Raw genomic sequence first — 13,720 nt, 5'->3', positions numbered from 1 at the left:
ATTCACTCTGAATATGACACAAGACAATCACTGACCGTGCCGTACGGGACTCCCCGTAGGGTCGATGAATGTATTGACCGATGATGATGATGATAAACTCTATTTTTACACAAACATTATGAAAGTGCCTCAGAAACTCACATGCAGGTGGTACAGTCCTGGACTTCATGAAGGACTTCTGGATCGATTTGTACATAATAAACTGTTTGTAGTTGTTATTTTTTGTGTTATGAAATGCTAATTTATCTTTGTAAAAACTAAGAAACTGAACAAAAATGAATTTATTTAAGAATGCTTTTGTATCAAATGAAAAATTAAAACTTTGAAAATCAATGTCAGAGTCTGTGTGCATATTTTCTTTCGTTTTATAGACATTAAGTTCAGTCTCTGTCTCTTCAGACACCTTGTGACCCTGGTAAATCTCTATTATGTGGCCAGGAATTAAAGGATTGTTTTGGGCATTAGGTAGTAAATCTTTCTCCGCAGAATTAGAGGCTTGACTCGTTTTTAGATCACTTTAAAATTCCTCCACCCAGAATTTGGACACAAATTCATCCTCCAGTCCAACTTCTCCCCTCGAGTCACTACACCCGACCCGACCCGGCCCGGCTCAGGGTTTCTTGCAAGACACATTGTCATATGGTTTTATAGCTCTTTCAGAGGTAGTTAGTCTCAAAATGCTTTCTGAGTAACATTTACATAGGCTATACATTATCAATATTGGGATTTTATATGACCACATGGCCCATAACCCCAAATAGTTGGAATAAATACTAATTATTGTGGATTAAAATGTGCTTAGTCACATCAGCCGATTTCTAATATGATGCTGCCCCCTACTGGTCATTTGAAGCACTACAGATGAAGCTGTTACTGGAGAACAGACAGCAAAACTATTAGATTTCTATTGAATCCTATTTTAAAAAATCATTTTGAGCTCATTTTTTTATTATAAAAGGTAATAAAGTATCATTTTAAGACACTTAACAGTTGTGGAGATGGTTGTCTCAGCTTCAGATGCATAACTTCTATGCTTCAACATTAGTAAATACTACTTAAAGTCAACTTGAAGTGGTGTTTGAACACATTTGCGGGACTTGGCTGTATCTATCAGAGCAGAGATGCCCAAACTGGCCTGTGATGACCTTTGATTTGGCCTAACACATCCACTTTCAGAAGTGGAAAAAACCAGTAAGGGGGAAAAACATGCCATTGAAGCATATCTTCATTTCTAATGTATCGTTTTGTTTTAACTCGATGTTTTAACAGTGAATTTCATTAAAGAGGCCACATTATGCCTTTTTCAAAGTCTTGATTTTGTTTTTGGGCTCTACTAGAACAGGTCTTCATGCTTAAACATTTAAGTTTAAACATAAAATTTAAAAATATAAAACATTATTTTCCTCATATTCTCCATTGTTGCGGCTCCTCTCTTCCCAGTCTGTCAGTAACGCTCTGTTTAGTTCCTGTCTCTATGAAGCCCCTCCTTCTGAAAAGCACACTGTGCTCTGATTGGTCGGCTGGAGCAGTGTGTTGTGATTGGTCGAGCGCTTCGAGTGTGTTTGGGAAATGTCCCGCTCTTACCATAACCGCCAGTTTAACACACTACTAACTAACTCAACCAGGCCCCGCCCCTTTATTCTGCGTATGAATTATTATAATGAGGAATATTGTGACGTGTTCGTTCCCGGAAGAAACTCAAGACTACAATGGAGGCGTTTCAGAAACACTGACACTGATAAAAGAACTCAAACAGCAACATTACACACTAAAGAAAGATGAACATGGAAAACAAGCATAATAGGTGCTCTTTAAAACAAAACTTTCATTTTGATATAATAGGACTAGTTAAAAGAGATTCCACTTAACTTAGTTAGTTGAAATGCATCAATAACATTTGCCCTGTGGTCTTAAATCAAGTTTGATTGGTAGTAAAAAGCTTGAGCACCTCTGCATAAGACATTCAATACCATATAACAACCAACCAATCAGGGTTATAAAGTCTACTAATTAGGATGTAACTTATCTTAGTAGTAACAAATATAAATTATTAAAGTTATTCACTCCTAAATTATGACCAAGCATACTGAAAACCGCCCTTACAACACAGCCTAAATGCAATTGTGGAGTTAGCAAAATAGCTAGTTAATACAGTCTTCAAATTAGGGCTGGGCGATAAAACGATAACGATATGTATCGCGATAGACACGTAATCAATATCAATAAAAAATGCGTTCGATAAAACGTTCGATAATTTTTTTTTTTTTTTCGTCGGAAGAAAAAAGCAAAGCAAGTTTGATTGCATGAACAAAGGCACTCACTCTCTAGTAACATAGCAACGTAGGAAGTGACACGCTAACAGCCAGTCAGTATGGTTGCGCAATATTGTTGTCTCGTGTTGGATTCTTCAGTAACAGAACTGGCGTAGAGTGAAAGTAGAAGATGAGTAAAGTAGAAAATGAGTGCCGCAGCGATTGTTGATAAAATAGGAAAAGTCAGCTCGCCTGACTTCAAGTCTGACCGTTAGTCAGACCAATGTCGTCTGCAGATTATGCAAGACCGTCGTCAGTTTCTCTGTTCATTCGCGTGCTGATGCCTGTTCTAGCGTGTGCGTTTCTCAGCACGTAACGTTACATGTGAAGCTCACATGCACTTAAAGCCTGTCTACCAGCAGCGCCTGAATACTGGACTAGTTATCTTTCGAGTCTTATTGTGCTAATACTGTTATATACACACAAGGTTTACATAAACTAGTTGGATATGTCTAAAGTGAAAGCAAACTTGAGAAAATTGAGAGAAAATCTGCTTAAATGCGTGTAACAAGTTATAATAGACGCGTCGCGCGCAGCTCTTAAAGAGACAGTAGTAATAGTAAACACGCTGCCGCTTGTCCTTAAAGGGATAGTTCACTAATAATTATCTCATTATTTACGCACTCTAATGTTGTTCCAAACCTGTATTAATTTCCTTCTAATATTTTCTAATATTAATAATTTGAAGAATGTGGGTATCCAAACAGTAGCTGGTCCCCATTGACTTCCATAGGAGAAAAATATTCTATGGAAGTCACTGGGGTACATCAACTGTTGGTCATTCTTCCAAATAACTTTTATTTTCAACAGAAGAAAGACTTTTGAGTTGTCCATGGTCGTGTTGACATTTCTGCCTTTATAACTGATGGGATTATAATCAGAGGTAGGTTAAGTTTAAAATAAAAAATCTTTAAATGTAATATATTTGTCTCCTGGACTGGTCCTTATTTTAAATATGTCCTAAAAAATATCAATAATTATCGATATCGACCGATATGAAACACTTATATCGTGATACAGTTTTCAGCCATATCGCCCAGCCCTACTTCAAATACAATGTCTTGTTAAGTTTTTACTTACATGGAAACACGTGGAAATGTTCTGGAACTCAAGAACGGGCCAACTATCGTCAACTCAACTAACTACTGATGAAATTGTGCTGTTAATTAAACCTGAACGGTAAAACTAACAACACACACACCTGAACGTAAACTATTCCTGTTCAATATGACTGACAGATAACATTTCTAGAGACCGGTCTCATACATTTTGTTTCTAAATGCTCAAATCATGACAGAGAGCTGCTTTTTTTAAAGCTCGACAGGCCAGTGCGCATGTGCAGTCATAAGCGCGCGCAACCGGAGCTTCTATCGGAAGCTGAAGTGACGCAATGACTTTACCCATCGGCGATTGGCTCGTATATTTAGAAGGCGTGACTTATTCTGCCATTTTGTTCGTTGTATTTTTTCTCATCCATATTATGAGTGCATCGTCTTTTTATACCTAAATCTTTGCGATTAAGGATTATGGGAAGCTGTTTTTAATATTTAATCCTTAAAACGAACTAGAATCTATTTTCATACTTGTACTTATTTTTTAGTTACTAGTATCTATTCCATTAGGTATAGGCTACTTATTATCCACTAGTGCTTATTATTACCTTTTTAATACGTACTTATTCAATATCTACTAATTCTTATTTATTAGATTATAGTACTTATTCAATATCTACTAGATCTTATTTATTAGATTATAGTACTTATTCAATATCTACTAGATCTTATTTATTAGATTATAGTACTTATTCAATATCTACTAGTTCTTATTTATTAGATTATAGTACTTATTCAATATCTACTAGTTCTTATATATTATAGTACTTATTCAATATCTACTAGATCTTATATATTAAATTATAGTACTTATTCAATATCTACTAGTTCTTGTTTATTAGATTATAGTACTTATTCAATATCTACTAGTTTTTATTTATTAGATTATAGTACTTATTCAATATCTACTAGTTCTTGTTTATTAGATTATAGTACTTATTCAATATCTACTAGTTTTTATTTATTAGATTATAGTACTTATTCAATATCTACTAGTTTTTATTTATTAGATTATAGTACTTATTCAATATCTACTAGTTCTTATATATTATAGTACTTATTCAATATCTACTAGTTCTTATATATTATAGTACTTATTCATTAGATACTAGTTCTTATTTATTAGTTACTAGTTATTCCAATAGTGTCTAGTGAAAATAGATATTAGTGCGTTTTAAGGATTAAATGTTAAAACAGAAATGCTAATAGTGAAATAATGAATAATGAAAAATAATGAGTCAGGGAAAATAAACAAACAAGTGATTTTTTTATTTCATCTTTTTTAAGAAACAGAATAATTTAATTATAAATTACAGCGTAAACAGTAAAAAGGGTCATTTCAAGCAGTCAGAAAGCAAAGTGCATATGACATTTCCATAAGAAACAGATTTCATTTTAATAGAAAATTTAAATACTCTCACCCTGAGAACAGTTTTACCATAACAAGTATTTCTGAACGCTGCATAAATGTCAGTAAGTGTCAGTGAGGTGGTGCAGAAAAGAATAAAAGTCAGAACCAAACACATGAACAGATATATTATTACTGTAATGCGACAGTAAACGGCCAGCAAATCGTGTAACAGTACAGTTGCAGTATATGATTGCATGAATTATGTTTAGTGAGCTCGTCTCTTGAGAACTGGCTTTAAAAAAATAAAGCTTCAATGAATCAGCTTCTAAAAGCAAATGAAATGTCCCTTGAGAATGAACAGTGTTAAGACCATTTCAATAACATATTCTTAAATGAACATAAACAACTGTCAACCATACAACTGGCCTAAATCAGACTATTTACTTCAGTTCAGCCTTCAAAGTCTGAACTTTACAATTCCCTTTCCCTGGAATAAAGTGGCACAGTTTGAAATACTATGAGATGTTGATACAGGACATTATGGAGAATACAGCGCAATTTTTAGCCACTACATTTTTTTAATAAGCACCGTTATGAATCACTCTTCTCTGGCTGAAACGCCTCTGTGTTAAAAACAAACCCACTGCTGCTTCAGGATGACGAGGAAATGATGTGCTTTTCCAAATGAACGACTGGGTAAAGGAAGGGGAACTCTCAAAAGCTTGTTCAAATGTGCCAGGATGCTTGTCAGGACCTGCTGACCACTTTAAAGACGCAACGTTGAGCTGGACAATCTGCCCTTGGTCCGTCTGGGAGTTGAAGCGCTTCCACAATGGCGGAAAATCTCCTTAATGTTTAGTCCTCACGTCTCAGACGCGCTTGAGCTGTGAATGGCAGTCGCTAGTTAGAAATACAGGAATTCCATTGGTTATTCTTGGCGTCAACGGAACATGACATCAATTATGTCTGAAAGCAACAGTTCACCAAAAACAAAAATCATCAACTGGAAATAATTTGAATTACTTTGAATTCATTTTCCATGCAAAAACAATGTCAAGATTTTCAGTCAATGACTTTTCAAATGACTGCAGAAAACGTGGAATATAGTTATATAATTGTTATTTAGATACTATTATATTTTATATTCATATTTTTAATTTGCATTTATATATTATTTATTATTTATATATTATATTTTTAATTGTAGTGAAAGTTTTAGTAATTTTTTTGTGTGATTTTATAATTTTTATGTTTTTATATTAATTATTTCAGTCCATCAAGTTCTTATGGAAGCTCGTTTCCGCCACTGAATAAAAAAAAGTAAAGAAAAAAATTTTATTTCACAATTTCGACTTTTTCTCGCGCAATTGCGAGTTTAAATTTCGCAATTCTGACTTTTTCTTCCGCAATTACGAGTTTAAATTTCGTAATTCTGACTTTTTCTCACAATTATGAGTTTAAATTTCGTAATTCTGACTTTTTCTTCCGCAATTACGAGTTTAAATTTCGTAATTCTGACTTTTTCTCACAATTATGAGTTTAAATTTCGCAATTCTGACTTTTTTCTCGCAATTACGAGTTTACATTTCGCAATTCTGACTTTATAATTCGCAATTACGAGTTAACATCTCGCAATTCTAATTTTATAATACGCAATTGAGAGTTCTAAAGTCAGAATGGTGAGATATAAACGAGAAATATTGCCTTTGGCAACTAGCTGAAATAAAAATAAGTTGAAGTTTTTCATATTAAATTTTAGTTAACATTTATTTTATTTAAAGTAACAAAATTAGTTTACACTTTATTTTAAGGTGTCATTGTAACAGTGTAATTATATATTTAAGTACTGAGTAATATTAAGTAACAACATGTACTAACTATAGGATTAGGGTTTTGGTTGAGGGTTAGTTGCATGTAATTATGCATAATTTACTGTTATTACTATGGTACGAACATATGTTACACTGTAAAATGAAGAGTTACCCAAAAAATGTTATGTTTTTAGTTTTAGTTAACTATAGTAACCCTGGTATGCATAATTTCTACGGTGCTTTTGTGAGCTCCAGAACATTTTCATTGTAATTGCATCATTAAAAACAGCGAGGACATAAGAGAACATAATGTGAAGATACCTACGTTAATGGAACAGCATTTTCATGGTCACCTTGATTAGCTGTGGAAGAGAGAAACGATACACATGTTCAGATGAAGATTTGAAGTCTAATAGCTAATGTAGTTTAGTGTTTCTTAATAACTGAGTGTGTGTGTTCTTGTGTACCTGCTCGTTGACGTCTTTGACAGCAGAGCTTCATCACCATGAAGACAAGAAGTAGCAGCAGGACAAACGCAAGCACGCAAACAATAGCTACGATCACCTCAACTGAGAAATGTTCTGTTTCGCCTGAAAGAAGACAACAAAAGACATTTGATCTTTTGACTTTTCCCTCTTGAAGAATTATTTGTGATGCACTTGTTACTGGGGTTTTCAAACTGGGGGCCACAGAGGGTCTGAGGGGTCCGAGAAAAACTGTGTAAAAATAAATAAATAAATAATTTAAAAGATTAAAATAAATAGATGAATTAGTTAAAATAAATAAGGAATAAATGAAAAGTGATTCATATGAATAAATAATATAACATCTAAAAAATATAAAAGATTAAAATAAATAGATAAATGGGTTAAAATAAATAAGAAATAAAATAAATAAGAAATAAATGAAAAGTGATTCATATAAATAATTAATATAATATCTAAAAAATATTGAAGATTAAAATAAATAGATACATGGGTTAAAATAAATAAGAAATAAATGAAAAGTGATTCATATAAATAATAACAACTGAATCAAAATCAGATTAAATAAACAAAAATTTGATAAAAAATAAATAGATAATACATCTAACAGTGCAGTACTATAAGGGAAAAAATGGATTTTTTGTTTTTAGTAAACCTTAAAATGTAAATATTTTCAAAATAATCTTTTACATTGGCATAGTATATATAGTATATAGTAATTAGAATAAATGTGATATAAAATATATCGCTGCCTTTTAAATTTCAGGATACTCTCCCTTGCATAAGGATGATCATATATGGGCATCCATGCCATCTAAAAGATGGAAAAGCCCTGGAAAAGTTTACATTATCCTGACATTATTTACTCCACATTACTTATGCAATATAACCTAATTAATATTCATGAGAGAAATGACCCCACTACATCTTAGAGGACAGGATTTTCAGTGATCAACATTTTTGAAATTCAGTCACACAAAACTTCAAAAGACTTGGAATATTACTTTTTGGTTACACTTCATTTTAAGGTTGACGTATTTACACTGTACTTACTCAAATAAGTACTGAGTAATATTAATTACCTACATGTACTTACTATAGTTACGGTTAGGGTTTGGTTTAGGGTTAGTTACTGTTATTAGCACATACATGTAGTAACGTGCATGCACGTCTCCTTAAAATAAAGTCCCAGCAAGCAATTTTGCGTTTAAAAGACGTTTAATAGACTAAAACAAGGCAAAATTTGGGCTGTCAGTGAAAATTGAACAGACGTCTAAACCATCGCCCAAGAATAGACTCGTCATCAATTAGACAAAGAAATGAAATGAGTGAAGAAATGAAACCAAACAGCTTGTAATCACTGTTGACTTTGCTTACATGATGGAATATCAAACATCTCGCAAGTTATTTTGGGAAAAACGACATGTAACCAAACTCAAGGTTATTTTGTCTAGAAGTGTGTTACTCATAGCCGGACTAAACCGGGTCTATAGATGGTGAAATGACAGATATCGCTTGCTGGGTTTTTTTTTTAAATGTTTTTTTTTGGAGCTTTAATGGAATGCAATTTCCATCCAGCTCACTTACAAATGGTGATGGTGGGGGAAACAGCGTCATCTACGGCACAGCTGACATTGGTTGGATGGTCGCAGTTGTACGTGATGGTTTGGTTGATGGTCCATGTTTTGGAGAGCAGATCTTCTGAGCTCTCGTTGTGAACGACACTCATCAGACTGGGGTTAAGCTCCGCCCACTTCACGGCACTTTGAGGGTAACCTCCCGTCGACGAGCAACTCAGCTGGCAGCTTTTCCCAGCAGCGCCATCGCCGTTCTTACGTTCACTGCACTCCTTCTCGATTGTGGGAACGCTGTATTTGGCTTTAAAAAGGGAGAGAACAGTGGAATAAGTGACATTTTAGAAATCCGGAGAGGTTCCCCCTACAATGTTTCATTTCCTCAAAACCCACGTCAGTAATAGCCTCCCATGAGCGCTTACTCAGCAGCGGTGAGTTTCCAACGCAAGTGCGCACAGACAGATGTACATACGCAAATAAACCAGAGATGGTCTTAAAACAGACATGCACACTCATATTCGCACATGAACATGCATTCAAATGACCAACCACAGATTCATTACACACAATGTAGGAGCTTATCAGGGTTGTGCATCATTCAGAAATGAACTGAGAATGGCTCAAGTGCATTTGAATAAGGGGTGCATAAAAAAGGAAGAAAGTAAAAGCAAATCAGAAGTATAGTTTTTAATAATGCATTTTATGTTTTAGTATGAATCACCCATACCTAAACATATTCTCATATTTATAACATTTGGAGGATTTACAGAAATCAACTATATTCACTAATTAGCCAGAATGCTCTAATTTCCTCACTTTGTTTTGTCAATATTATTTTTTATACAATTATATGGAAACATTAATCACCATAAATTTACTTTCTTCTTTTTTTATGCACACCCCTCTGGTTATTGTTAGGCAAAATTAAAAATAAAAATGAAATTAAAAACAATAATCTGCATTGATGGCTGTTAATTTAGTTTAAATAAAAAGGGTGAATCCCATTAGTTGAGATAAAATATATTTTACATATCCGAGAAAAGATAAGCATAATTTGTCAAAATTAATGATGTAATTATTTATGATTTGTCGTTTTGAAAATCCTGTTGTTGTTGAATTCATGTGAATTTCTCTGTCTGCCATTCAGATTCAAATTCACACTCATAAACTGAGACTGAGCTGATTCCTCAGTTCTGAGCTTAACCCAACCCTGTGGTCTGTATATCTAGTGCCATACCTGTGACTTTGAGATAGATCTCCGGGATAGACTTTGAGAGAGTAGCCAATGTGCCATAAAAAATATAACATTTGTACAATCCTTCGTCAGGAACGGAGACATCTGTCATCTCCATGCTGAGGGCTGTTCGGTTCACTTTGGTTCTGTTCTGGTACTCGATAGGAACAACCAAATTTCTGGATAAATCAAAACCGTTGATGTATATCTCTGAACTGCCTTGAACTCCATTAACTTTCTGTATGTACAAGCGTGTAACAGTCCCGCTCTTCTGATTGGGGCATTTGAATGTAGCGGTGTGACCCAAAACAGCAGTGATGTTCACCGGTGGACCGCTTGCATCTACACAAACACACAACAGAAGGACACACAGATCAGATATGAGAAGCATTTCAGTCTGCATGTGATTATTATAAAGCAAATGTACCGCAGTGTAAATAGCAACATGTATACTTTAAGCGTAACTCTCGCCAAAATGCAACCTAGGGTCTTTTTTGTGAATCTACCCGAGGCAAACTTTCATTTAAAAGCATAATTAGGATGGAAACGCCACTTTTAAGATTGACCGTATTTTCGTTTTAGGTCAAATTGCCTTGTGAATGGGGCACGACTATGATAGCATCAAAATCACTATTTTTAAAACACTAAGAAGGCTCGACACAACATGAAACTGTGCTGGAAGTCTCACCACACATGAACTCCAGCATTGAGAACAGTGTTTGTGTTCACAGAGTTTTTGAACAACTCACTGTAGCTGTTGTTGTTTCCGTCCGCCGGCATTTTGTCAGACAAAAATAGTCGATCTCCAAATGCGAATGAACTGACTCTGAATTTTAGTATTGCTTCTTATATGAGGATCCTTTTTCAAATACAAGGTCAATATTGATTTTCACTAACGACAAAACAACAGATTATCCGTGAATTTATGTGGAACTAAGCTTTAGGAGCTTTCCATCTTTACTCTCCTCCCTGTTACATTGCATTCGGAGATCGACTATTTTTGACTGTCAAAATGCTGGAGTTCATGTGTCGAGCCTCTGGTGACACTTCCAGCACAGTTTCATGTTGTGTCGAGCCTTCTTAGTGTTTTAAAAATAGTGATTTTGATGCTATCATTGTCGTGCCCCATTCACTCCCATTCACAAGGCATTTTAACCGAAAACGAAAATACGGTCAAACTTAAAAGTGGCGTTTCCATCCTAATTATGCTTTTAAACGAAAGTTTGCCTCGAGTAGAATCACAAAAAAGACCCTAGGTTGCATTTTGGCGAGAGTTACGCTTTAAATAAACAACATACAAAGTGAAATCAGCGTTATATTCAGTTTCATCCCTGCTGTGAATATGCATTATAATTTATGATAATTCCACAGATACAAGATATAAAATTTCCAAGCACAACAGTAACCATTGCTGAATGTCCACTATAGGTAGTTAATATATATATATATATTAGGGATGTCAAACGATTAATCGCATCCAAAATAAAAGTTTGTGTTTACATAATATATGTGTGTGTACGGTGTATAATTATTTTCTATATATAAATACACACACATGCATGTATATATTTAAGAAATATTTGCATGTATATACTGTGTATATATATTTATATTATATATAATTTATATTATATATAAATATTTTATATATAAATAACACATTTTTCTTATATATATATGCATGTGTGTGTATTTATATAGAGAAAATAATTATAATCCGTACACAGACATATATTATGTAAACACAAACTTTTATTTTGGATGCGATTAATCGCGATTAATCGTTTGACAGCCCTAATATATATATATATGTATAATATATATTACGTATTGTGTGTGTGTGTGTGTGTGTTCATCATTGTAGTTAGTAACAGAATCCATAATTCAAGGATCTGACTACTTTTAGATTTCTTTTGACCTAACTTGTTTATCAGTGTATTTATCAATATGAGTTGAAGAGGATAATCTTGTACCATCACTGATTTAAAAACACAAAGAGAGAGAAAATATCATCAACAACATGAAGTGCATTAAATATGACATTACGTCAGGATTTCCCAGACTGGGGTGTGTGACAGAACTGTGGGTGAAAGGCTATTAATTAAATCATAAATATTTTAAAAATAAAAGCAAATGATAAAATCTTTTGTCATGTGACCATTAACCTGACGTCAGAACAGTCAACTTTAATATTATTATTATTATGGACTTTATTCTACTGATGACCTGACTTATTAACTTTTTATTAAAAGTTAATAAGTCTCAGGGGGAAGACTTATCAGTTAATAAGTCTCAGGGGGAAGCCTTATCAGTTAATAAGTCTCTTATTAAATCTCAGGGGGAAATTCAAGTAAATATATTATATTTAAATAGGTTCAGATGACCAAAAAAAGTCGGGGAATCCCCTCATTGCATCTAAAAATGAAATGATGCATTTTAATGAGTTTGAAAGACAAAAGCCTTCCAGAGACAGTAATACACGGTTAAATGACTCACTGAGTGATAATTCAAATAATAATTAATGCGGAGCTGATTAGATATGCAATGGTGCAATGTTGAGAAAACATTTCTTAAAAGAGAAATGATTTGTGTAAATCAAATGTTTTCAGTGATCGTCACATGACTAGTCGCTGGTCTGTGTGTGAAATTCCACAAAACTGGAAGACTTTCTGAGTATTAGGGATAATCAATGAATTATGAATATTTTACTGCTATAGTGAGAATAATATGTGATCATGTAAGCAATAAAGAGTAACTGTAGTCTGATTACGAGTATTTTAAACCTAATATAATCTAATTACAAGTACTTTTTAAAATCTGATTATGTATCCAGATTACATGTGTAATCAGTTACTACCCAGCACTGAGTGTGTGTGTGTGTGTGTGTGTATATGCAGTATATATATATATATATATATATATATATATATATATATATGTGTGTGTGTGTGTGTGTGTGTGTGTGTGTGTGTATGAGTGTGTACGTGATGGTGAGTGTGTGTGTGTGAGTATATGAGAGTGTCTCTGTGTTTGTGTTTTTGTGTGTGTGTGTGAGAGAGTGTGTGTGAGTGAGTGAGTGAGTGAGTGAGTGAGTGAGTGAGTGAGTGAGTGTGTGCGTGATGGTGAGTGTGTGTGTGTGTGTGAGTATATGAGAGTGTCTCTGTGTTTGTGTTTTTGTGTGTGTGTGTGAGAGAGTGTGTGTGAGTGAGTGAGTGAGTGAGTGAGTGAGTGTGTGCGTGATGGTGAGTGTGTGTGTATGTGTGTGTGTGTGTATGAGAGTGTCTCTGTGTTTGTGTTTTTTGTGTGTGTGTAAGTGTGTGTGTATGAGAGTGTCTCTGTGTTTGTGTTTTGTGTGTGTGTGTGTGTGTGTGTGTGTGTGTGTGTGAGTGTGTATTCGTGTGTGTGTGTGTGTGTGTATGAGAGTGTCTGTGTTTGTGTTTTTTGTGTGTGTGTGTGTGTGTGTGTGTGTGTGAGTGTGTACGTGATGGTGAGTGTGTGTGAGTCAGTGAATGAGTGAGTGAGTGTGTGTATGAGAGTACCTCTGTGTTTGTGTTTTTTTGTGTGTGTGCAAGTGTGTGTGTGTATGTGTGTGTGTGTGTGTGTGTGTGTGTGTGTGTGTGTGTACGTGATGGTGAGTGTGTGTGTGTGTGTGAGAGAGTGAGTGAATGTGTGTATGAGAGTGTCTCTGTGTTTGTGTTTTTTTGTGTGTGTGCAAGTGTGTGTGTGTATGTGTGTGTGTGTGTGTGTGTGTGTGTACGTGATGGTGAGTGTGTGTGTGTGTGTGTGTGAGAGAGTGAGTGAATGTGTGTATGAGAGTGTCTCTGTGTTTGTGTTTTTTTGT

General features: G+C 34.4%; 1 protein-coding gene across 2 annotated transcripts in view; it reads right to left on the bottom strand.

Annotated features, from left to right (window-relative positions):
- Nucleotides 1-4,673: 4,673 nt before the first annotated feature.
- The window catches only part of LOC307167506 (cell adhesion molecule 2-like), a 17,291-nt gene continuing 8,244 nt past the window's right edge, over nt 4,674-13,720 (bottom strand). The window contains exons 4-8 of one of the 2 annotated variants that reach the window (XM_079886668.1): nt 9,883-10,221; nt 8,659-8,949; nt 7,054-7,176; nt 6,912-6,948; nt 4,674-5,659 (exon numbers count right to left, since the gene is read on the bottom strand). In XM_079886668.1, coding sequence (XP_079742794.1) covers nt 5,638-5,659; nt 6,912-6,948; nt 7,054-7,176; nt 8,659-8,949; nt 9,883-10,221 — 812 coding nt within the window. In that variant the 3' untranslated portion in view covers nt 4,674-5,637. Of the gene's footprint in view, nt 5,676-6,911; nt 6,949-7,053; nt 7,177-8,658; nt 8,950-9,882; nt 10,222-13,720 lie in introns of both variants that reach the window. The other variant, XM_079886667.1, reaches the window with a different exon arrangement.

The sequence above is a fragment of the Squalius cephalus genome (genome assembly GCF_949319135.1).
Source record: "Squalius cephalus genome assembly, chromosome: 11".
Taxonomy (NCBI): Eukaryota; Metazoa; Chordata; class Actinopteri; order Cypriniformes; family Leuciscidae; genus Squalius; species Squalius cephalus.
This window is presented reverse-complemented; position numbering and strand designations above follow the sequence as displayed.